The 26,637-nt window shown below is 41.4% G+C and overlaps 1 protein-coding gene across 1 annotated transcript in view; it reads left to right on the forward strand.

The window, feature by feature from the left end:
• Positions 1-26,637, forward strand: part of INTS9 (integrator complex subunit 9) — a 69,038-nt gene that overhangs the window by 26,405 nt on the left and 15,996 nt on the right. Inside the window, exons 9-14 of the mRNA XM_042883508.1 lie at positions 1,387-1,498; positions 7,889-8,069; positions 10,137-10,197; positions 19,428-19,599; positions 24,604-24,728; positions 25,971-26,138. Of these exons, the coding sequence (XP_042739442.1) occupies positions 1,387-1,498; positions 7,889-8,069; positions 10,137-10,197; positions 19,428-19,599; positions 24,604-24,728; positions 25,971-26,138 (819 nt within the window). The remainder of the gene's footprint in view (positions 1-1,386; positions 1,499-7,888; positions 8,070-10,136; positions 10,198-19,427; positions 19,600-24,603; positions 24,729-25,970; positions 26,139-26,637) is intronic.

Genomic DNA, 26,637 nt, shown 5'->3' on the forward strand with positions numbered 1-26,637 from the left:
TAGATACAGTTTAGTATAAGGTCACACAAAAATGATTTCCGAATTTTTAGTGTATGTTTTCTAATAGACAAAAGTGGGCATACATTTTGCATCCCCCTTTAATGAAATGCTGGTATAAAATAAGTCATATGATCAGCCTTGGTGAAGAAGTGTGCACCTCTATGCACAGTCAAAGTAGAAGCAATGTTTGCTTGAACATACACCTGCCAGTGGCCAAATCAGCACAGTATTTCTTCGGGCTATCAAATCATTGATACTTCTGCTACATCTGAGGGCCACAGGATTGGCAGTGCAGAAGTAACTCATCTGTCCTCAGGAAAAAGGCATGGCATGGATAGAAAGTGTGCAACGTGATGCTTGTGATAACCACCCTCAGTGCTTCAACCACAGCATGGGATTGTATCTGTGACCATAGGCAATCAGTACAACACGCACAGCAAGGCCAATGGTCGTTGCCCTATGAAGATATGAATCTCAGTTGACATAGGTTAGCCTCTAGCACAGTCTTCAAAGAGAGATACAGGATAAAGCTGCAGTGCTAGTGCAGTTCATGTGTGGAAAGTGATAAGGTGAGTCATGTTTTCCACTGACTTCAGAAAATGCTTGTATGTTTGGCTTGATTTTTATAGCTGCAGTAAAAAGTTAGGATATATCAGTAAACATTTATTAAATAAAATTTATCAGTGTTAAGGAATCTAAACCAATGTATTGTTTCTACCAGCAGTAACTATTTCCAATTTCACCAAAGCCATCTTCTGACAAGGCTTGCACAAACAGTCTTAAATGAGCATTTGGAAGTCATTATTGTAATGCTATAAGTAGAAAAGCAGGATTCACAAGTCAAGGGAGGACCCTGTGCTGAACTGAGATTTATGAGCAAAACGGAGAGCTTCGAGCCTGAAGTCCTTTGCATTTTACTTCTTTCAAAGAAAACCCACTCAATTGCTGGGGAAAATTCAGCTGTACCCAACCAGACAGTGAGCACTGGGAATCAAAGCTGACACTGATTTGCTAAAGGAAGCTGACTGGAAGCTAGTGCAGCCAAGATACGAACACAAGAATGAAACCCTTCCTGATTGCAGTGCCACATCCTCAACAGATGATTGTCTTCTCAATTGTTCGACTCATAAGGCCATGAAATGATTAGTCTATAGAGAATACCACTTTGAATCCAGTCACAGTTCCATTGCTTGTTTTGTACTGTACATATGCAGGTAAACAGTGGTTTTATTAACTTAACAGATAAAGGGATTACTGGTATAAAGTGTTCCGTGTGTTTTCCTTGTTGATCGCTGTATCTGTCATGCAGTACTCTTGGTGCAATGCACAGAAACCTATGTGATGACTGTCATGTAACTTATTTTATTTCACTGTACTCTGTTTCAGCCCATGGACCAGGCTTCTCTTAAAAACAGTGATGTCCTCATCCTGACGGGTCTTACGCAGATCCCTACTGCTAACCCAGATGGCATGGTAGGAGAGTTCTGCAGCAACTTGGGTAGGTCACTGAACGAAGCCTTGTGTGTATTTTATCATCTTACTCATTGCTTTGGGTGGGAAGTAATTCTGAGATTCCTGGAATTGAATAACTTGTCCAGCCATATCTTCTGGCATAAAACTAGCTGTTTAGATTTTACGATGTGCTCCTGATGTCATTAATACAGTAAGTGCTTAGAGAGACACAAGTTGTACCTAAAATGTTTTGGAATGGAACAGGTATTACAAGATTTAATCATTTGCTGGTCTTGGTTTGCTAAGTATGTCGCTTAGCTGCCAACAGACTGCAAGTTGCATAGGTACTGCAGATTGTTCCCATCTGAAATACTGCTATTTCCTTCCTCTATATCAGATAGTATAAAATCTTTACATCCTTTTTTATGACATTCAGTTTTGAAAACAAGCACATCTGCTTCTCTTCTTACACCTGATTTTTAAATATATCAAAAGCAAATAGCACAATCTCTGCTTAAAAAAATATATCAAGATGTATTTATAGACTCCAGAAATACAAAACCTAATCAGACGCTTTCACAGCTGGAAAAGCTGATAATTGCAAAGCTGTGATATCAGTGTGAATGGCAGCATTTTCCAGCCTGATCAGAATGTCACATCCAGTTCAGTTCTTTTCTCCCCTTCCCCCACCTCAGCTCTTCTGTGCTATCACCCTTTGTCTGCCTTGCCACGCGTTGCCTTTCTCAAGAGAACTGCAACACTCACTACAGGAGAACTACTAAAAAGATTATTAAAAGGCATTAGAAGTCTAAATCAGGGGATCTTCGCTGCAAGCAAGTGTTCTGGTCCCCATTGCACAACTGAGAGAAATTTGAGCTACTGCATTTAGATGACTTACCCAAGGTTGCAGAATAAAGATGAGAATGAACTGAAGTGTAAATAGTTCTTAATATTACTTTTAAAAACTAAATGTACCCTTGGAGAATTTAAAAACAAAACAAAAAAAAACAAAACAAAACAAAAAAAACCCCATATTACTTTGCTTTTTCTGTTTTTTAAATCCTTGTGCATATTCACAGATGCTGAATATAATCATAATATTTCAGAATCTCAGTATGGGACTGCCGCAGCAGTGGAAGGGAAATAATAAAAGGGATGTGGTAGATTGCTCCATCACCTGCCTTCTCCAAATCAAAATCGAATATCCCTAATTAGGTTGTGTTTCAGTTCAAACAGAAGCCATAGGTCCTAGTGTGAGAAGTGCAAGGTAAAATTGTGGGGTTTTGTTTATGTGAAAAAGTGAATTATGGGGTCAGGATGGTTACTTGTGATATAAATACCTATTGCTGGGGTGCGTTTGGGCACTTTATAAAGATGATGATCTTGTTATACCAAAGATCCTATCTGTCAACATCCTGGCTCCAGCAGGGACTATAAGCAGGTACGTAGAGAACAGTAGAAGACTGGGGTGAGACTGTATGATACTTTCCCCTCATGATTTCTTAGCCTTGAACTATTTTTGTTTCAGGAATTTCCTCAATCAGACATGGCTTTTTGTACAGTTAGTAATGCTCAGTGGATTTCATTTCCAGGAATTTGTTCAACCTCCTCCTGGAACTCTGTAAATTCTTAACACCTGTGACTTCCTTTCCTAAGTGATGCCTATGTTTACATGTGCGCGTGTGTGCATTAGAAGCTGTGTTTTCATTGTTTATAAGCTTTGTTAATTTTATTACAAGCTGTGGTGATACAAGATAGGCTTTGGTGACCTGCATGCAGATGTGCTGCCCTTCTCTGTCTTTTCTGGGCCTTTATGGGGGCTGCTGTCCCCCTGGCAGATGGCAGCATGATCACTTCTATCATCCTGAACCACCAAGGAGAGGCTGAGCAGCAGTGTTGGTCTTCCTACAGGAGAGGCTGAGGAGTGTTTGCCTTACTGCCATCTCTTCTGCAAGATATCCACCACATCATGTGTTTTAGCAAGCAGCTTGGTGGTCACTAGTGCCTTAAACTGCAGCAGCTGTTTGCTACATAAACAATAGTGAGGCTGTTGTTAATTAAAATGCTTTTAAAATATTAAAGCTGTAGTTTGGGCCAAAGCAAAATCCAAAAGATGAATGCATATAAGTGTGTTACATATGTAGATACAGGTGGGTGTTTATCTGAGCAAGTTGTTCTGGTTTACAGAAACATTCTGAACTATTTTGAGGATTTTGCAGTGTATCTTAGAGCCAAATTCTATCTTGAAAGAGATAAATGCAGAGAAATTAAAAAACAGTTGAACATGGAAGGAAGGTAGCTTAAATTATATAAGAATCCAGAATTTGTGTAGCACAAAAAAATGCATTGACCTGAGGAAGTCATAGAAATCATGGAATGACTTGGGTTGGAATGGACCTCAAGGATCATCAGGTTCCACCCCCCACTGCCACAGGCAGGGTTGCCAGTTGCTAGATCAGGTACTAGACCAGGTTACCCAGGGCTCCATAACCTGGCCTTAAATGCCTCCAGGGACAGAACATCCACAGCATCTGTAGGCAAGCTGTTCCAGCACCTCAGCTCTCTCTCAGTAAAAAAAAAAAACTTTTCTGAACATCTAACCTAAATCTCCTCTCGTTTAATTTAAATCCATCTCCTCTTGTCCTGTTTCTGTTTCCTCTTGTAAGAAGTTGATCATGTTTATAAACTCCATTTAAATATTGGAAAGACACAAAGAAGTCTTCCCACAGTCTTCACTTTTCCAAGCTGCACAGGCCCAGTTCCTTCAGCCTGTCTGGACTTGACCACAACTCGTTGACCTTCCAACCAATTCCTTATCCACCGAATAGTCAAATCCATCTCTCTCTAATTTAGAAATATGGATGTGGTGGGGGACCATGTCAAAGATCTTGCAGAAATCTGCGTAGTAATTCTGTGAAGAATGCAGTGATAGAGCAGTCTCTTCCCAGTACTACTTACACATATATCCAACATCAAGAGAAGAAAGCAGATCCATTTTCTTATAGATGAGTAAAGAATTAAGATTGGACAAAATCTCTTGAAGACTGTCTAATCCAACCATCCCAGAAGTCCAAAACCAATCGGTTACTGTGAAAAAGCAGTAACGTAGGCAAGCTGAGCACCATAGATTTCATGTTTTCTCATTCCCAAAATGTTTGACAACTTCACAAGAAGCTCAAAATACACTCGGTGAAAAGTTAGTCATTGGCAATATATCAAAATAGTGTATCATAAGGTAATGCCAGTTTGTGACTAAGTGTGAAAAATTTCACCTTGGTCTCTGTTTTCATCCCAGCACGTAGAGTTGTAGATGCTGAATCCCATTGTTACTGAGTCACCTGCATGATCTGCTCTCCATGTTGTGTGTGCTGCACTAAAACACGCTTTGCCTTCTCGCTGAGTTTAGCACTGACACTTTCTGTGCTACAGCACTGCCATACCAGCACTCTGCAGCTTCAGAAAAGCAGTTATATTTTTACATTGCTTTGGGCATCATCAGCAAAATTACCAGACTATTGGCAAGGACAGTTTTGGGATATTTTGCGTGCATGTTTGGTCATGCTTTTCTGTGTGCACATGTTTATATAAAGCATAAAAGAGCACAGTTTGCTTTTTAGGTGCCAACTTGACCTTGCAGTGGCAGCTGTTTGAAAAGCAAGTATGTCATTGTAAGCTGTAAATTGAACAACTTGTTATGGAGCTACTGAAGGAGACTAAATTTGAAATGCTAAGATTATTATACAACTTCTTTCAAGAGACTGCATCCATCAGTCACAGAGATAAATTGGGCTTTAAACAGCTCTCAAATATACGTGTCCTCTTTCTGACAACTGTAGGAAGTTGTACAGAGAGCCAGATTGAACCTGCTGCTTGCATGGAAAGCAGTGTGCTTGTACAGGTGTCCATCTCTGTTTTGGAGAAGCTGGGAGGTAGTCCTTCTCCCTTCACGTAACCACAAGGAGCACCCTCAAGAATTAGTGCCCACTGTCTGTGGTGGACGAGGACAAATAACGTTGCACCAAGGAACTGACTAGTATATGAAGGCAAAAGGTTGATACACAACCTTGCCAGGGGTGGGAGAGTTGTGTTGCTGTCTTCCTCTGTCCAGAGGGCTAGGAGCATTCACCAGGCCAGTTTCAAAGGTGCACTGCTATGTGGCCAGGTATATGAGTTTCAAGGGGCTATCTAGCATGGGTTGTTGGGCTGATCTGTGGATGGAAGAGTATTCCACTCCTTGGGTTGTGCTTTTATTTAGTGTAAAATGCTAACCAGCTCTGTAATTTTTCTGAGAATTGAAGTTTGAGTTGGCATCTGCTCAAAGGCCTTACCCTCTATTATTTTCTCTTTGGCCCCAGGAATCTTGAATGTCTGGTTTTCAGCAGAAAAAAAAGCTTGAGGTTCCCATAACAAACCAGTGGCTGCAGGGAAGGGAGAGTTGAAAATTCAAACTCTGAGGCTTAATAATGAAACCCACATTTTTAATAGCCTACACAAATTCCTTAACCAGTCCATTATTGGATGAAATCTTCCTTCTGCCTCTTGAAATTGAGGAGTTCAATATTTGTCTTAACTGGGTGAATTGATGTCTGAGTGAAAGAAGAAGGTTCCTTTTCCAAGGATCATCACAGAATCACTTTGGTCGGGAAGGACCTTAAAGATCATTGATCTCCAGTCCCCCTGCTGTGAGTTGTTTACCCCATCACAAAATCAGGCTACCTGTGCAGCACCTCCAGGGATGGGGCATCCACAGCTCCTTTGAGCAGCCCGTGCCAGTGCCTCCCCAGGAGACACATATCTTGCTGTTTAAGGCAGTACCCTCATTCAGGGCAGAAGTGCAAACACACCTTTCCTTGGCGTTTTCTACTGATCACTTCTCCACTCTGCATCCCCCTCTCTGTCTGTGCTGCATTCTTACTACTGTGGATACAGGTATTTATCTTTCCTTTCTGTGGATTTTTGGGTGCATAATGAAGCAATGTAAATTCTGCTTCTGGAGCCAGAGGCTTAACTTTCAGCCCCCAGATGGCTTTGAAAATCTCGTTCTTAATCTCCTCATTCCTCTCTTCACATCCTGTTTATAGATGGGATCGTTTAGACTTGCCTTTGCAAGAGGGATAATGTAACACATTGCTGGGATGTTTTGTAGCTTTCCAAGTTCTAGGAAAATGTAAAGCATTGCTTTTCAGATCCACGGTTATTTTGTTGGTAGGGTTTCTATGTGGCTCAGAGAAGAATAAACCCACTACTCTGCAGAGAATGTTGTATAATACATCTTCGATAGAGGAGATGTCTTTGGCCACTGTTGTTGAGAGCAACGTGTAATAGGCACTGGCTCCTAAAAGAAGTTAAGCACCTAAATGCATGTAAAAAATCTCACTTTGGAGTCTGCATTTCCCTAGACTCCATAAAACCTTCAAACATTCAGCCATAAAAATCTTCTTTGAACATGTAGGTGGTGCAAAAAGACCCTTAATGTGCTAGACCCATACCCCAGCAAAGCTTGTCAATAAGGAAATCAAGGAAGTGATTACGGTGAGATTTAATATGTGCATTTTCAGGCTCTTTCACAGCTTTTTATGTAATGCCTTGGCGCATAATGTTCCTGCTGCTGCAATGCAATTAACATCAGTAGATGGTTTTACCCCATGACCACAGATGAAATCTTAGTGAGGCAGCTATTGCTGGACCAAGTATTTCCTCTTTCCCATAAGGTACAGCACTTTTGTAATTCATTTTGCTAAAGCCCAAAATATTTGCTCTGTACTTGCATTTATACTCAGATGAATCTCGATTACAGAGATTTTCTTTTCCTCATCTTTTTCTCTTGTCCGATGCTGTCTACAGCTTATTGGGGTTTTAAATTGCTCTTGTTATGTTGAAAAATATTTACAACTTTTAGAAAGGTGAAGCGCTCCCCTCACCCACTTCTAGCTCTGAGGGCTGTTTGTTTGTAATACCCGTACCTTCAGCCACTCATCTAGCACAGTAAAAACTGAACACAGAACAGTTTACCATCTGTAGTGCTTTCAGGTGAGCCCTGTGAACCGTTGTCCTTTCTGTCTGGTGCACAGGTAATAGATGGAGCAGGGTTTATTTTGATGGTGGGAGTTTCATGTCATGCTGGCCATTTGTCTTCATGTGCCAAGACTGCCCTCTCGTGTCAGGAGTTTTACATCTGCTTAGTTTGGTACGTGCCCCCCAGCTAACAGTGTTATACTCTTTCACTCTGCTAAGCCTGGAGAAGGCAGTAAAGAAATGCATTTAGCAATCAGAAGTGTTCCCCTGGTTCATATGCATAACGTGTTCTGTTAATTTGTACAGTACTTTCTGTTTTTTTTCTATACCTTATGCTAAAGGTACTTTTTCTGTACACTGTACTAAAGGAACTCAAAGTTTAAATTTGAACTCTGTTAATTGTTTATTCTTTCTCCTTTAGCTATGACTGTCCGGAATGGAGGAAACGTGTTGGTTCCTTGTTACCCCTCTGGAGTCATATACGATCTGCTGGAGTGCCTGTATCAGTATATTGACTCTGCTGGACTCTCCAACGTCCCTTTTTATTTCATCTCACCTGTTGCCAACAGCTCACTTGAGTTCTCCCAGATCTTTGCTGAGTGGTAGGTGTTAAAGGGCTGCTTCATCAGGCTCAGTTCACATGCTTGACTATGCATGTCAACCCAGATACATATAGGTTGTGTCTACTTGAGACTTCATTAGAATTGTGAACATGTTTACAAAGGTGTATGTGCTCATGTAAATAGGTCTTCTATAATTAGGGAAGCCTTGTTTCCTATAGAGCATGCAAACTCAAATAGTGTGGGCTTTTTAGTATTTGCACTAGTGATTAAATGATATACATGGCTTGAGTGACTTTCAAGTGTGCCTGTTTGCAATCTCATCCAGTACCCCCTAGATGGTACCATGGTCTCTCTGCATAAGGAAAACAGATTTTTCCAACTTAATTTTGTTATGCCAACTTAATTTTTCTTTGCAAAAAAGGCCAGTATCCTGGGCTGCATTATACAGAGCATTGCCAGCAGGTCAGGAGAAGTGATACTTCTGTGTTCAGCTCCCATGAGGATACTTATGGAATGCTATGTTTAGTTCTGAGTTCCTCGCTACAGAAAAGATCTGGTTGTACTGGAGTGAGTCCAGTTCTGGGTAACAAAGGTGTTCTTTCATGTATGTAGAGGCTGAGAGAGCTGGGACTCTTCAGTCTGGAGAACAGAAGGCTCAGAGGAATATTTTCAATGAGTAGAAATACCTCATGGGAGGAAGTTAAGATGAAGGAGCCATGCTCTTCTCAGTAGTGCCCAATGAGAGAAGAGGTACTGGACACAAATTAAAGCACATGAAATTCCATCTGAACAAAAGAAACACACTTTCTTTTAACTGTGCAGTGGGTGGTTAAACACTGGAACTGACTGCTTAGAGAGCTCGTGCAATCTCCATTTATGGAGATATCTAAATCTTGCTGGATGCAATCCTGAACAAGTAGCTGAACATAGTTGAACAGAAGGTTGGAATAGGTGATCTTAAAGTGATCCCCTCCAACCTCAGTTAGTGAAGAAGAGATCCCAACCACTTGAGATTGCTCCCTGTTTTTTAACAAACTAAAAGGAACTTTCCTTTCTTCCTCTGGTGGATTGTAAGGCAGCTCAGAGTACAGTGCACCATTGAAGCTCTTCCTCTGCATGCTGTGTCTAGCTGGGACGTAATTCAGCCACCCAAGTGTTCAAACCATTTATTTAAATTCTCCTTGGCTGTAGAGGCTAATCTTCAAAAGTCAGCACCAAAATTACAGCTGTTTTCCAAATTTCCAAATACTTGTGTGTAGGGTAAACTTTTTACTTAGGTGGAAGTGAAGACAAATGTTGTAACACCCGTAACATAGCCATTTGAGGTCAGAACTGGGGCTGATTTTCAGGGATTCCAGCCTTTCAGTTCTACTACTTAGTCATTTAAAAGAAATTTCCCATTCTTAATCTCTCTTAGTCATAATTAAATTGAGTCTATAATAAATTGAAGAATATATGAGAAAAGGGTAATGCTTCCTAGGGAAAGCCACCAGGACATTACCACTACAGATAACTAACATCACACAGACCTCTGACAAAAATCTTTGTTTATCTTCTGTAATAGGATGAATCAGGGCTAGAGCTGATCAACAGCTTACAATATTTACTATTTAAAAACAAAAGATCGATGGAAGATAGCAAGGAGCAGTGAGCATTATGCCAGGATGAGGGGCAGTTTGCCAACGTTAAATCTGCAATAATAAAATGCATAGGGGAATTAGATTATAATGAATGAAAGAACTAAATTCTTGCTGAGACGTAGGATGAGGCAAGTGGAATGTCTCTGTTGAAGGATAATTGGGCTTTGGAAAACTTGCTGGATGTTAGTTACACGTTTGTTTTCAACAGTAGCTGGGCTCTGTTCCGTAATACTTTCAGCTCCTTGCACCTTGTCCAAGTGATCTGGCTGTGACTAAGTCATTGCGTCCAGTAGGTGTTGGCCATGTAAACAGAAAGACAGAAGCAGCAGAGCAAGTTAGTGACTTTGCTCCTGATGGCACAAGCAGGAGATAGCTTTCCCTAGGAGAAGTTAAACAGTAGGTGGCAGCAGATACTGCAGAATGTTTGCAGCTCTCTAACCCTACTTATTTTCCTTTTCTTGCAAAGGTTGTGTCATAACAAACAAACAAAGGTGTATCTTCCAGAACCTCCTTTTCCTCACGCTGAGGTAAGCAAACCATAGTCTTGCTGTTTGTTAAGATCTCATAGTGAGTATGTTCCAGGAATGCAGTTTCCTGTGGCTGTTGTTTTTCTGAGCAGCGCTATTTCTGAGCTTTGTGTCATTATTCATCCAGGTTTTTTTCCCCTCTTCTTTCTGTGATTAATTTAGGAGTGTGGGAACAGATTGAATGATGGTGTTCCCTCAACTCAGAAATTACCATGATATTTATTTCAGCATATAACTTACGTGTGCTTGCCTGTATTTCTTCTCCGCCCGCAGAAGGCTATTTGGTGTGCACATGGATCGATGTTTGCTCTTATCACACTGCACCCACCAATATTCCCTTTGTCCACGCAGTTTATTTCTGAGTCTGTAAAACTGAGAGCTTGTTATCAGAGACAGCTTAGTCATCCCGGCTCCTACCCCTTTAGCTGAAACAGGCACCATGATGTCTGCTGCAGGAGAAATGATATCTTGAAATAGGGAGCTGATGTAAGAAAGTTGAAGCTTGCAGCACCAAGCAGTGCTGTTACTGGCAATTTTTATGTGAAATTACTTGAGCTAGCATCTTAGTGAAGCAAAGAGAAGTAAGGTCCCTGTCTTTAAAGAGGATCTTCCCTGCACTGCACTGTGGGAGCATCATTTCTGCATCAAAATACAGAGTTTGAGGGCCATTTAAATAAACACAGCATAACTTATGCTTTCAGTTATCTCACCTGTCAAGGAAGGAAATCTCCTGTTTCCTCCACTGGGAACAAGTAGATTTGTGACTGAAGTAAATGAGAGGCAATTGGGAGAGGAGGAGATAGGACTGAGAAGGGATTTTAGGTAACTCCTACCTGCTCCTGGGAGACAGTGAACCCTTTTGGGTGTGTGATCTCATAAAACTCTTTTAGTTTGTGAGATCAAAACTTTCTGGTGGGATGTGGAGAGAGTGGCTTTTGCAGGTGTAAGAGACAAAATGTTTTTTTCCCTGTGAGGCAACTTGTGCAGGGGCTTCATCTGGAAATTGCCTCTACCTGTCATATTCATCATGTGGGTGCTTCAGAAGCACTGTTAGAAATAGGATCTGACCAGAAGCCCTTGCTGTTTCCAGATGCTTGAATATATTTCAAGGATGATGCACAATGAATGATGAATACTCTGTTACCAAGAATAATGCAGATTGTAAGGCACCCCTTTCTTGTAATCAAAAATCTCATTCACACCAGTAAATCAGTCCCAAAGCTTGATCTCTGAGTAGGAGTTTCTGTAGCCCTGCTGCTGGCTGTGTTTTGTAATTTCCCTTGCATTTTCTGTTGTTCAGGGTATCCTTGCTGATCCACAGAGTCTTTGGCTCACTGACTCCTACGTTTTTCTTAGACATTGCTTCAAAGTTTTAATTCACTGGAACAGGCAGATTTGAGTGAAAACCCTTCCAAAAATGAGAAGCCCTAAGCCATCTTAAATGATGGGTCTTTGTCTTTATAGAGTGATAACTATGTCCTCTAATTTTTAGGACATTTTATGTGCTCCTGAGGCTTTTTGATAATGAGATTTTGCCAAATGATTGTTTAGCTGTTGAATGCTCAGTGCTAGGTGTATATTGAGGTAATTATCTAGGAAAGGACTCACAGCAGTGGATAATGGATCAGTTTCCTCCTGACAAAATGAAGTGCGCAGAATGATGTGACTATCGCAGGTACAGGCTTTGCTTGACAAGGCCAAATCATGCTATGACCCACAAGGCTGGGGACATTTTACCATGTGATGCACAGATAGCTTTATTTAACCCATGGGTGTAATTGACACGAAGCCAGCCTAAGGCTTCCTAAATTTTTGCCTGAATGACACAATAGTGTGCATCCACACCCTTGTGGCTCCCAAACAATTAAATGACTGTTCAGTGCCTTTAAATTATTAAACTATTAAACACCCTTTGGCATTTCAGTGCTGAGCTGCTGTCTGAAGTACTGCACATTTCACAGCAAGTCATGTAACACATCTAAGATTATCATTTTGAGCGGCTGCTTACATCTGCTGTATAAACACTTGAAAGTGAAGCAACCTGCACTGACCCCCTCCTGCCCTGTGATGATCAAAGTGACCTAACAGTTCTCATTTTTTGTTCCTGATACATATTGCCTGTTTTGCAAAACCAGTTTGTGTGGTGGCGGGCAATGGCCCTAGGCACACAGCAACACTTTCAAAAGCTTGCCTAGCAGCAAAACCAAAGGAAGCTAATACCCAGGCAAAGGAGGACTGAGCCTGCTATTTCATTTTGAGGTCATAAATCACTGGAGTTTAGACACGCTTGAGAGTACCAGATCAGATTGCTGCTTTCTGTTTTGTGAGATGCACGGCTTGGTTTTAAGCAGTCAAAACATACTGAGATTTCTGTAGATGACTGATACCTGACACAGCCCCACTCATCAACGCAGCACCAACATGGCCATGTCAGGTAAGCAGCGCTCACCTGATGCTTATGATTCCTTGTTGCTGCCCTGCAGGGGACAGCTACCATCAACCTTTTCCTCTGGTGATTGTCAAGTGCTTTAGGTTGCATTACAGTGAGACCCACAGCTGGTAGTGGTTAATGCTGTTCTACTGCTTCCAAGGAGAGGAGCTGGGTTTCTCCTGAGAAATATAGAGATAGAGCAAACGATGTAAATGAGGGGGGAAGGCCATGCAAAATCTTGCAGCTAATGCTGTATATGTAACTTCCATAATGTGAAACTTCTGTATAACCTTTTCTCAGCACAATCTTTAATAAATTTGTTTTTCCCCCGCCATGTCCATGCACACCAGACTCAGCTGCAGTGCTGTATTTGGTGTAATTTTACCAAGCACAGTGGTATTCACATAAGGCCTGGCCTCAATAGCATGGCTGTGGTCATACCATCAGTCTAGGAGGAAGCAAGAGCTTGGGCTCATGGCTTCCTGTTACTAGGCTGGAGCCTGAACCAGCAGTCAGCCCTTTTTGTCGTAGGTAAATACTGTTTCAAAATGTGTGACTCTGCAACCTCAGAGTGATCAGCTTTGGTTTCTAATGCTCAAGGAAATTTTTAATGAGGACCAGAAACAGACAGTGAGTGATCATGTCTCTTGGATAGGTTGTTAGTGGAGAATTGCCTTACATTTTTCAAATTAATGGTGAGCTTGTGCTGTGTAAACTCTGTGGAAATTGTCCATCATGAAAAGATTTGCTTAGCTGCTCACTTGTTGGAAGAAAATAAGGAATTACTCAAACGTGCCTTTCAGTTACTAGCAAGCATTAATAACGTGTCTGGCATGATGCATCAGAGAAGGACAGGCCAGGAAATAGGCTTGTAATTATCCACGGAACAGGTCCAGCCCAGCATGCTGTCTAGTCCTGAAATTTGATGTTCTTATTCGATGTACAAACAAAATTTAAAAGCAAACAAGGAAGAAAATCCTCCGAGCTGCTGACAGTCTTTTGCAGCAATGAGTTCCAGTGGTGCCTCATGCATGGCATGAAAGAGCATCTTATTCTTTTCTCTGTACTAAGCCTTCTAAAGCTTTTCATTCCCTTTGCATGGAAGATTTCCAGGTTTGTGATTTATGTTACCTGCTCTGAACTCATTCCTTGTTCTGCTGTAGTGAACGAAACCAGACACACTGTTCAACTCTGCAGAGACCCCAAAACACTTCTATTCCCTTCAGGTTACTTGCTCTTTAATGGAGTAGTAGATGTTCAACATGTCTCCTCCCACACAATCACAGTGCAGAATTTATGACTCTTTGGGGTGGCAATTTGTTTCCAAGCATCCAGTCTGAGTGTACAGGGAATATGCTTTCCCTCTGCAGTGAGCAAGGAATGTGGGCTTAAGTGCTTCAGAGATGTAGGTGGAATTTGAACATCAATTCTTATTAAAGTTAATATGAATGGGGTGTCCAAATTCTCACACAAGCTTTTGAAGTCTCAGCTGCAGCCAGTTTAGCTGGTGCGCTGCTAAAAGGACTGCTTTATAAAGGCATTTCTCTGTGCTCCGCTGTTGGAGGGAATTTAGGATCTGAGTCAAACTACATTCCAGCCAGTGATTTCTCAGAAGAAAAACTGGAGAAATATAATGGAGAAACAAACAGGGGAGGGATGGATCTCTGTGGACGGCTCACCTCTATGCTTACAATACTGGCAGTTCAGTTTTTTGCCAGTAATTAATTATCATAGATGGGGATTATCATATGATGGGGAAGAGGAGCTCCAAGCTTAAGGTTCCACTAACTGGAGTGCAGTGGAACATAAATCAGCAATTTATTTTTTTAGGAATGCTGTTATGTTAGTCCAGTATTCACAAACCAATTCATGGTGAATCATAGAATCGCAAGGTTGGAAAGGACCTACAACAAGATCATCCAACCACCCTCCCATCACCATTGCTACCACAGGCACTAAACCATATCTCAGCTCCTCATCCAGACACCTCTTGAACACTGCCAGGGACGGCGACTCCACCACCTCCCTGGGCAGCCATTCCAGTGCCTGACCACTCTCTGAGAGAAATAGTTCTTCCTTATCTCTAACCTAAACCTCCTCTGGCACAACTTTCAGCCATTTCCCTGGGTCCTGTTTGTTGCCTGGGAGAAGATGTCCCTTCTTCACACTCATCCAGCCACTTGTCCCCAAGCCTGTAACGCTGCATGGGGTTGTTGTGGCCAAAGTTCAGGACCCGGCACTTGGCCTTGTTGAACCTCATCCCATTCACCTCAGCCCAGCGATCCAGCTTATCTAGATCCCTCTGTAGGGCTTTGCTACCTTCAGGCAGATCGACACCACCTCCCAGCTTGGTGTCATCTGTGGTGCTTCACTACATCCCAGGAGGGCATGGGAATATCCCATCCTAACACAGCCACAGCTAAGGAATTAGAATCATGGAATCGACAGGGAAGGTTTAGGTTGGATCTTAGGAGGAAGCTTTTCCCCTAGAGGGTGGTGAGGCACTGGAACAGGTTGCCCAAGGAGGCTGTGGATGCCCCATCCCTGCAGGCATTCGAGGCCAGGCTGGATGTGGCTCTGGGCAGCCTGGGCTGCTGGTTGGTGACCTGCACACAGCAGGGGGGTTGGAACTGGATGAGCACTGTGCTCCTTTTCAATCCAAGCCATTCTATGATCATTAAGGTTGGAAAAGACCACTAAGATCATCTAGATCATCAACCTGCCACCACCATGCCCATTGAATTAGCCACATCCCTGACCATTTTAACAGGAGCCATAGATGCATGGATTTTACATTCTGCACCAGCCCTTTTGTGAAAGCAGAGACTATACAAGTGAATAGCAGGGTTGTTCTCACAAGGCGCAATGAGAAGCTTTCACTTGTTTTCCTTTCTGCTCAATGTTTACATAGCTGATTCCAAACTGTGAGGTAAGTGAATCCTGACTTTACAATACTTCTCTAAGTGGCTGCAACAGAAATATTTGCAAGGTGATTTATATTGATCAGAATTTGCTGGTGGAGGAAGAGTTTGAGTTTACTGTCCTTTTACTTAGTGTCTGTTAGTAACATCAAGGAGAAATGGCTATGAAAAGCCTGTTTTTCTGTCAGAAAATAGCCAGGAAGGGAGTAATATTGATTCTGTGGTCTTAAATACTAGCATTTATCTTCTTTGTCTTTGCTTCCCTCTTCCATATACCAGTTCCTGCATATCACATTCAAAGCAATAAATACCTGGAACTAAGTGATCATATATATTATATTTTGTTCAGCACTGTACAGAATTTGGCCCTTTTTAGCACTGGCCTTATGAAGGGAGTGAGGGAGAGAAAGTCATCCACACATCCCTCATTCATTGATAACAACCACATCTGTTCAAAATTCTGGATACAGAACACGCTCACAAAAACACACGGAGTAAATAGCAGTGTATTTTGGCTGACTTCAGTAAAGGTACATGAAGGCTCTAGAGATTTATCCTGTTTATAGCAGCAGTTGCTGACCCTGTAAATCAAGTGTACTGCTTTAAAGGGAATAATAACCATTTGGGATTTAAAAAAACACAGCAGTCCTTTGTCTCAGTTCAGTGCTCTACCATCCCCTATCACAGCTTTCAGTCAATAAATGTTCTTTATGTGCAAAAAAAATGTTCAGAATGTTGTTAACAGAAATCAGTCCCATTTTGAAAGTATGGACTAAGTGCCAGATACTGGCCTTGGCCCAGGCTTGGTTGGAGTTCTGAACGGGGCACGGTAATGACAGTTGTGCTTATACAACCCTTCTCATCTGCAGGAAAAAAAAGACCCATGCAGGTCATAACAGATTTAGTCCCCTTAATGATTTGTGAAATTCTGTTGGACTTGTTTTGCAAGTTCAGCTCCATATATTTTTGATGGGGTAATTAGAAAAGATTTTGCTCTAGATAATAACATCTACCAGCTGCTTTATCACTGGATTGAGTAGAACGTCTCTAAACTTACTTATGTAGCCTTTCACCCCTGCTGTGTCCAACTGTGAGAAGTGGAGATTGTGGGCTACAGTATGGAGCTTCTGGGGGGTTTACCTCTCAAGATCTTCTACTATTAAAAAAAGCTGAAAAGTCCCCACAGCTCAGGAGATGATGCTAAGGATCCAACATAGCCGTTTTTCCTCTTGACTTAGCACTCCAGTTAGAAGCAGGGCACCACAGCATTGTGCTCAGTGATTTGTTGCTGAAACTTAAAAAACTTCAATGCTCACAAAACTCAAAGTCCTGAAAACTGAGTTGGTGGTCCTGTGTCTGTCTCTTCAAGTATCAGGAAGGAGCTTGAGGCTGCCATAATGCTTCAATAACAGTGCAACATTTTGTGTTCATGAACATACAGTGGACATTCGTATGGGTGCAGTGAAGTAGGTGTCACGTGTAGCAAAATCTGAGTGCTGCTGTATGCAAATATGTGTAATGTTGAGGAAGCTGAGGATCAGGATGCTGGAGGAACAGTTTGAGACTTTCAGAAGCATGTAAATGGCAGCTGTGAAGATGTCTTTCATGTAGATGCTGACTTTAAGTTTAGACTTGTAGTGTCACAAATCCCATTTGGTCTTTGGAATAGAAATTGCTCTCTTCTCCATCCGATTGAAAGTGCTTTTGCAACTTTGATTTGGCACTTTTGACTTCCCATTTTGGCAAAAGACAAAATTCATGGGTCCATTTCCTTCCTGTTCTTCTAAATGCCAGTGATTTTTTTGTGGCATCAAAGTTGTTTTGCCCATTGTCTGCCAACCTGCAGCTTTTGTTGCTGGAGCTAAGTTTAGATTCTAAATATTGCACTCCAGATGTGTTAATCAGAAATCTTTACCAGCCTTAATTGCAAGAATGTTTGCAAGATTGAGTGCAAATTAACTGCCAGAGCAGTTATTGGGTGTATTTTCAATCTTCCCTTTTGAAGACTAAATAGCAATCTGATGTTACTACTAAGCTGCAGAGTGTAGTGGCCCAGCTTCCTCCTTTGTGACCCAAGGATCCACATGGTAAGAACAGGCTGCATCCACCTGCAGTTTCCAACTTGTGTCAAACCCCAGAAGGCATGATACCAGTCTTGTTCAATCCCAGTCATCCAGGTAGTGCGTGACAGTTTTAAACAGAATGAATGGGAAGCAAAATCACGGCAGAATATTTGCTGCTAGTAATTTAAAGTAGATCAAGCTCAAAAGAGAAAGGTACAAATATTTGCACCTGCGTGCAACCAGCTTTCAATTACTGAGAGGTCACTGAGGGTAAGTTTGTACATTATCTGTTCTAGCACCAAAGCATACCTTTAGGTAGTGCCAGCTAGAAGTTGAGCATAATAGGGTTGATATTCTACATTCAGTTAAGAACCTATTGTGTAATAACCTTACATTCTAAAGTGCTTTGTTGTGCATTTGTTGCCTAGATACTTAAAGATATATTAGAATTTTCAGTTTCATACCCATGTATGCATGTAGGTGCACAATCTGAGTTAGATCTACCGTGGCAAAATAAAACAAGTAGAGGAGAATCTGAAAAGATGAGATGCAGTTTTGAGAGACCAGAAAAGTTGCTTGTTTTAATGTTCATTTTTAGTTCCTCTTTTGGAAATCAAATATGCTACAGTGAAGGGAAACATCTTGAGTGACAGAGTTTCAGCTAGAAAGTGATGATGCACCCATCATGTTATGACACGTAATGAAGAGCATGCTGTTTGCTAATTAGTGATACTGTCTGGGGTTTCAGTGCACAACTGTTGCTGGAATGTGTCGCTGAACCTTGCATATGTGAATTCTGTAGTTTGGGCAGTGTTGTGATGCATGGCAGGAGGCAGCAATGTATGGAGAGATCTTTGAGAAGGAGTTTCTCCTCCTATAAAAACTGGCTGGCGGAGAAAGTCTTGCTCCTGGTGTTTTCTTAGTTGTTCAGCATATGATTTCATTGCTTTAAATCGCATACTTTATTAAAAAACCAACATGTTTAAGGTTATTTGTTTTCATGGTGGGGTAGGGAACATGTATCTGCCAAGGAAGTACTTGCATGATATTACATGGAGGTGCACAACACACTAGTCAGCTGTACTGCTTTTATGTTAAAACTTGCTTTACAGATCAGAAAACAGAGGCAGGTGATATAAAGCAAAATTCTCCTTCGAATAGTGCCTGGGTAACTAAACTTCCTTGTCTTAGTAAAGAAATCTGTTCTGCATGCATAGGGCATGATGTATGTTATACTCTGTTTGCCACCTCCAGTGACAAGTACTCCTTACTGTTCATTGTTATTACTGATTTCAGTGATAGGAGGAGACAGTCTGTTCTTTCTTGTGCTTTTCCAGAGGATTTGGCTCTGTTTGAACCCGTTACACGGATGAAATTCACAGCAACGTACTGCTGAGGGCAAAATCGCCTGGTATTGCTGGGATGCAAGAAAACCAGGTTAAATGTCTGTACCCAGAGCTTGTGGCAAATAGGAAAAAGTAGCTTGTTTTGAGTTTGGCAGCTGAGCACTCTGTTCACTCCAGGAAACTCTAAGGGAGTGTTTGCAGTTTCCTCTCAGTTTCTTTACTGGTACCAAAGGAATGAGAGCAAAGACTTGGAGGCACCTGGCCTCATGCTCCAACTTCCTTTTCATAACATTTAGGACAGTAATGACTAAATGTACTGAAAAATCTAAGGAATATGCAGGAAGGGGCTCTGTGATGAAATACGAATAACCTGTAGAATGTTTGTAATCACATGTAAATAAACACTTGGAATTACAGGGCACAGAGGCATGAGAAGTTCGTAATGTCTGAATTTTTGTTTTTGTTTCAGCTGATTCAGACAAACAAATTAAAACATTACCCCAGCATCCATGGAGACTTCAGCAATGACTTCAAGCAGCCATGTGTCATTTTTACTGGGCATCCCTCTCTAAGATTTGGGGATGTGGTTCATTTCATGGAGTTATGGGGAAAATCTAGCTTGAACACTGTTATATTCACAGGTAAGTAAAATGTGGTTATCATTATGAAATTAGCAATAAGTTGTGCTCTGGTGAAGTGTGGCTACATCCTGGGAGCTTTACTCATTTGTTCTGGAGCAGAAGTTTCTGACTCCAGTAAGAGCTCTTTTAAATTAAGACCCCAGAGTTGAGTGTAGTGACAAGTGTAATTATTGTGCCATTTAATTCATTTTAGCCCTGCAGAGCCAACCTTTGCCATGCAGAGTCAATCCTTGCCATTTTTAAGCAAAACCTTTGTTGTGCACAGCAGTAAAATGCCTACAGGAAATTAATTTTTGGATTAGAAGCAGCTGGCTGCAAGTTAAGCTCAGGCAAGACCTGTCTCCATATTCCATTGGAATCACCAGCCTTTCCTCACACCTTCTCTTGCCCTTTTGTCACAACCTCAGACTGCTGCTCGACTCCTTAGTAACCTTGTACAACCAGTCTGCTTCTAAAGGTATTTCTGTACTGTCTGCTGGTCAGTAAGTGTTCACCTCATGCAGAATTAGCAGCAGTGGGTTATGCCATTGCTGCCTTCTGGTTGAACTTTGTTTTTCAGACTCCTTTTAGCTGATGGACACATCTGTATCTGAAGCTGAAGGTACAGCTCAACTAAAAACGTGGGGAGCTATTTCTCAATGACTCAGGCTGCCAGGGGCACAACAGTTCCATCTTTGAAGTTCCTCCGCTTGTCCCAGTATGTTTCTAATTTTAATGGATTTAATGATTTGAGTGCTGTCCACCTCAGAGAGAGCTGTGATCTCTGATCCTAAGGACAGCTGCAGCCCAGGACCGTGCCAGTCATTAACAGCAAGACAAAATATTTACAAGAGAACATGAAGCTTCAGGGAGATCTAGCAAAAGGGATGCCTTCTTCAGTTTGATCTTCTTTAGAAACGCTTCAGCACCTTCCCTGGAACTGACGTTCTGTCTGAGTGCCTCTCTTTATTCCCTGTGTGTCATCCGGACAGAACCCTACAGTGGGCACTGTTCAGACATGATCATTAAAGCCATTGCTACGGGTTTTATGTGGAAAGAACTCTATTATAAATAGGAGAAGTGTTGAATATAATTCTCAGTCAGATAAAAATGTTGTGAATTTTGGACTAGGACAAAAGTAATTAGAAATGGGAGGAGAACACTGAGTAATTGATCAAACCTATTCCCACAGCAAGTGCATGATGGAGTCCCACTGTTAAGCTTGTTTTCCCCCTCTTCTTAGTGAATAGGACTTGCTGGGAGGCACGAAACCTCCTAATGCAAATAGATTTGGAAAAGGGTTCATTCTTCCCTTTTTCTTCTCTTAACTAGTGATTGGCAAATCCTTTTGACTCTTTTACAATATTGGTACGAAAACACATCAGAGTATTGTGACACTGTTATACTGGCTTGGAAAAGGAAAGGTTATTGGTAGATTTAAAGCAGTATGTAATTAGTACATACTTCCCTCCTGCAAGGGGAGAGAAGATACAAGAGAGTTCCTGCTGAGCAGATTAGAAACTTTAGTCTCAAAACTGTATTTGTGCTGGGGAGTGATCCACAATGCCACAGTACTGACTTCATAGATGTTATGGTGCCCACCATAGTGCCCACCAAGGTAATGTCAGGAAATAGGCCCTAATTAGGGTAAGCAGTAAAAAAGCAGTACAGATATAAATTATTTTGGAAATAGTGATTCCTACTCCATTTAGGGACTTCAGTTAAAACCAAAGCATGTACACCCTCTGCTGGGTTGTGTATTTTGTGAACTTTCAGGAAATCAGTGATATTAATCATGTTGTGCAAGTGCTACCCACCGTCAGTGAGGATGTCAGAAACTGGTCTTCAATGGCAAAACATCTCATTCTGTGCCTGTGTAGAAGAGAGAATTGATCTTTCCATATCAAGCTAATCCTTCCATGAAATGAGGAAATAGAACAGGCTACTGTTAGAGCTTTGCTCTGGCCAGTTGTTAAGGTGTCCAAATGGAGAGCATAACGACTCATGGGTTCTTTAGATTATGGTCTTTGAGATTCATTCCCAGTCTATACTTCAGATAAATGTTGGCTGTAAGGACCTTGGAGTGCCCAGTGATTCCAGGCACTTCTTGTGGTTTGTTACTTAAAGCTGTCTGTGTCTTTTTGTCTTCAGTGCCTATCTCTGTCCATAGGCAGGATGTTCCTACTTCCTTATGGCTGTCTCAGCTGGAACAAAGACTTATTTGTCTGCAGAAATTCCTAGCAGATTAAATTCTTAGTATCTCCAGTGGAAATCTGGAGCACTTCATTGAGATCTAGGATTTTTATTATTAAATTACCTAGCTTCTCCTGTTCTGAGATAAAATTGCCTGGAGTAATGGGAGAAATACGGTCCATTGAAGGAGTGTGTGACAGCACATCATGTTCTAATTTCTCCTGTTGAAGGCTCATTGTTTCTAGTAGTTAGGACCTTTGAATTACAAGGCAGTCATACTTACTAGTTATGATAGTGCTTCTCTAGTCCACAGGAGCTAGCTAGTCTCCACCTTTTCAGTTTGTATTGTAAGAAACAACTTCAAGAGAATACAGACTAGCACAGCAGCTGCAGCCAAGGCAGAACACCAGCTGTGAGTGAGGTGTAGAGCTGCTCTGCTTGCTTGTGTCATCTGCATATGTTACCACTGAAGCAGCATTGAATAGATTATTGATTAAACCTATTGAATTCCATTGAGCCACAAAGAAGTTCTGGAAGAAAACATGATAGAAATAGTCCACTTTTTGCTCTCGCTCTGATAACAGCAGCGCGTTAAAAACTGGCTCCCTGGGAGATCTTAAAACAGCTCATGCATGCCACGTTAGTGCTGTACAGTGGAAGATTTTATAACTGTGTCACACAGTTGTAAATCAGATGTCTTAGGGAAAAAGCTAAAGACCTGTAATTCTCTCAGAAAATGCATCCTTGACGAGTGCTGCCTCCCATCATGCAATTCAATCCTGCTTTTTTAGTATCTTCCACGTAGCAATTGCATGATATCACAAGTTCATGTGAAGACTAGCTCCAGTTATGTTTTCACATGTTTTGAATGTTGGAAGTCCTGTGTTAGAGTTACAATTTCAACCTTAGAATTTGGTTATTGGCATTTCTCACTTTTCCAAGCCTACTTTTGTCCTCATTAGTTGCTCAGAGAGATTGTAGATTTGGTGCCATTTTGGACAGTTAGAGCAAGAAATACATGTGTAGATTATCTGAACCTATTGACTCAAAAATATGTGTTTTCAGTAGTTGCAGCCTCATGACATTTTCAGAAAGCCGAATCTGTGTCATCCACACTGCCAGATGGGATGGATTCTCTTCTAATAACTTTTTAATTTACCATGTGTGGTTTCATTCTACATCTCTAGCAGAGTGGTTGACTTAAGTTTTCTTTTTTATTCCCCAGCATATTTTAAAATGTCCTCTGGTTTAATCCTATCTGACTATAGTTCTTCAACTGGCTACTTTCTCCGTATTCTTATTATGCATTGCTATTTATTGCCTCTTTTTGCATGTTTTTGGGCTTTGATTCATTGGCACTAACACATGTGCTTTTAACTAGCATGGCTGTTTGCCCAGTATAAGTTCCGTTTCGTGTTTGGCAATTCATGGCTTTTGAGGCATCCAATAAGATATTTTCGTACAAGTATCATTTTTTGTTAATATTTCTCACTTAGATGTTCCCAGGCAGCTACACTGATGCTTGCTTTAAGTTAAATTGCCCCTTTGAATTTGCCCCAGTTCCAAACATGCATATCATTAACTAATATTATTTTCTGTTCTCACAAAGTAAATATAACCACATCATGACCACTGATACTTAGATGTATCAGATTTTTAGGCTAGCAATTATCTTTACCAGTTGAATGAGCTCCAGCATTGAATGTTGGATACCATGATGGACGCTCTACTTCCATTATAAAATGTTGGGGTCATTATTTTTTGCTGTCTGCATGACAAATCTGGTCAGCCCTTCTCTGATTCCCCCCCTGCCCCAGCCAGGCCACCCAGAGCAGGGTGCCCAAGTGGAGGGGCTTTGGAAGATCCCCAAGGCAGAGACTCCACAGCCTCTCTGGTCCCTGTGCCACAGCTCCACACCCAGCACAGAGGAACTTCCTGATCCATGGATCCTCACCACGTCATGTATCAGACCTTGCATTTTTGATCCACACACCAAAAAAATAGTAAAAACAGTATTGTGTGTTGTATTACTCTGTGTGAGTAAAAGTACATTCAGTGCATGGCTTTTTCCTGGCACACCACCAGTCTCATTTTTCAAAGTCAGTGCTAAAAGTACAAGGGGAAATTGAGACTTACTAGATCTAGTAAAGGTATCAACTGAAAACACAATCATAGCCCATCTCAGCTTCTGGGTAGCCCCTAATGTAAACAGCCTGCAGTTCATACTGACCTGTCTCTGCTGACGTAACTGGAAGGCCCAATTTCCTGCCATTTCAGTAAGAGAGCACCTTGCAGATTCTCTTTGGTTGTATTAAAATATAGACCCTTGTTTTTCCACCTAGCACTGAGATAGAAAAAAAAAGATGCTGGAGAGAAAAAGGGTTGCAAGGCAATGTGTTTGCAGGAAGGGACATTTGCACAGGTTTAGCCAAGATGTAGTCTTTATGCTGCCTTCCTGCCACAGTGAAACTGACATTTGGGTTACCTTATGATACCAAAACTTAGACATCTTGCCTTCTTTTACAGGATCTGATTAAAAATAAGAGATAATGGTTTTGCCTTGATTAAATTTGTTATAAAAGTCATGCAGTAATGTGTTCAGATGAAATAGTATTGCTCTGTAGCTTGATTAAGGTAAGTCTAATTGGGGGGTTAATTTTCATCAGATTAACTGAAAATATTGGATGGGGGAAGGAAGGAGGGAAAAGAAAGTATAGCAGAATTAGCTTTGCTATTAAACAGCTTGTCTAGACTGGAATGTGGAATGAGAGATGAGCCAGGCCCACTTTGTTCTCAGTAGGCATTCCATATTTTCAACATTTCTCTTTTCAGAACCAGATTTCTCTTACCTGGATGCTCTGGCTCCTTATCAACCTTTGGCCATGAAATGTGTTTACTGCCCCATTGATACAAGACTGAATTTTATCCAGGTGTCTAAATTGCTCAAAGAAGTCCAGGTAATGAATTCTTATTGCCTTTTCCTATGTTTCTTCACACATTCATCTGGAATAAATAAGTTGGTTGTGACTGTTATGTTAAATAATGGCAAAACAAGATAACACACAGGTTTTTTCTCTATCAGAGAGCACAGAGAATGACACTTTTCCATTATTCTTTCTCCTGCTTGTTTAAATTAGCCTCTGTGTCTGATACAGTCCTAATGTAAGGTGTACCAAGAGCAGATCATCCTCTGTGCCCTCAGCTTTAACCATCTCCTCCATGCCTGTAACTTAATCCTGCACTTGATCCTTGCCATGATTCTGGCATCGCTGCTTTGGAGTCTCACTCACATATTACTTCCAAATTGACTGCTGTTCTCATTCCATTTGCACAGTCTGTCCTTCTTTGTCTAGGAAGAAGGGCAGAGCTTCCAGGTAGTCTCTGCTTCTCCCCCTTGGCTTTTTTGGCTTTTTGTGGCCTCTCCTTATCCATCCTATTTGTTTCTGCTAAAATTTGGTTTCTGACTCATGACATCATTAAATTAACACAAAAATGCATGTTCTTCCAAATCTCTTAATGTCTCGATCATCTTACCTGTTCATTCTGTGACCTGGCTTGTCACTGGTGGAAATTACATTGCCTGTTTTTCTTCCTCCATGTAACTACTGAAGTATGCTGTTCCCAAAGCAGCTGGCAGAAACTCTGTCATATCCTTTGGCTTCCTTAAATCCTGTGGTGATCCCTGTGGTAATCAGCTTGCTTATGCATTTGTTAATGCATTGCTGACAGGTTGTGAAAACTCAGAGTTGCCTATTTTGCTAATGTTTTTGCAGTCTTGTGTTTTGATGTGTTTGCCTCACTCCGTGCCATTTTGTGATGGTCTGCACCACTGCTGTATTTGCTTCCAATTGAGATGACAAGCATTTGGACGAGAATGCTGTTGAACATTTTAATTTTTTTCTCTCCTTATGGCAGCTAACATGACTGCTGATATTGATGTACTGCTTAAAGATACAAATTTTGGCCTTGTTACTCTGGGCAATGTCTGTATACAAAGTAAATACTGCTTGTTCCTTGGACAGTTTGTTTCAATCCTGATTGGATCTTCTGGTTTTCATCTTTTTGATGTTGTTTTCACAGAGTTAAGTTAGCTTGCTAATGTCAATCTGCAGACCTCCTTATGGCAACGATTACTGATGTAGGGCAGTGCGCAGCACCAACCAGGCATTTCTGTAAGTCACCACAGTCCTCTTTTCCAGCCTCTCCATGTAGTTTGCCCGGAGCAGTACACCCAGCCACCTCCCTCCCAGTCTCACCGTACGGATTTGATGGTAGACTGTCAGCCTCCACCAATGTCCTACCGCAGAGCAGAGGTCCTGACTCTTCCCTATAAACGACGCTATGAGAAGATCGAAATCATGCCAGAAGTAAGTAGCAAAAGGTGGGGAAAAGATGTGGCTTGTGCTCATACTTCGAGCTGCGTTTCAGTAGCCAATTTGACTAGACATACCTTGCATCTGTGATTTACTGTTGACTCTGAAGACACAAAGCATTTTTTGTCGAGTAGAGTGTTAAGAAAGCATTTTTGAAGGGAATTTCATTCTGTAAGTTAAGAAGAATTGGAGAAAAATGAAACATGATGGGCAAGTAAAAGGTATCTTCAGGTTAATTGTCCTTTGCAGGGACACATCACGTCTCCAACTGCAGAACAAAGGGCAATGTCTGCTAGCCAGCTGTGAAGAAAACCAGTCATTGCCTGCTTATGTATGGGTAAGCAGAGACACTGCAGTTTGAATTAGTAGTACAGGGCCATGAAAGGGATTGAAAGAGATTGGGAGTTAGTAATCAGGACTTGTTTTTCTCCTTCCCCAGCTGTACCTGCTGTGAGAAATACCCTTTCCTTTCAGTAGTAGTATTCAGCTGAAT

Source organism: Lagopus leucura, unplaced genomic scaffold (assembly GCF_019238085.1).
Source record: "Lagopus leucura isolate 7727_CA_CO unplaced genomic scaffold, USGS_WTPT01 Super-Scaffold_100038, whole genome shotgun sequence".
NCBI classification, from domain to species: Eukaryota; Metazoa; Chordata; class Aves; order Galliformes; family Phasianidae; genus Lagopus; species Lagopus leucura.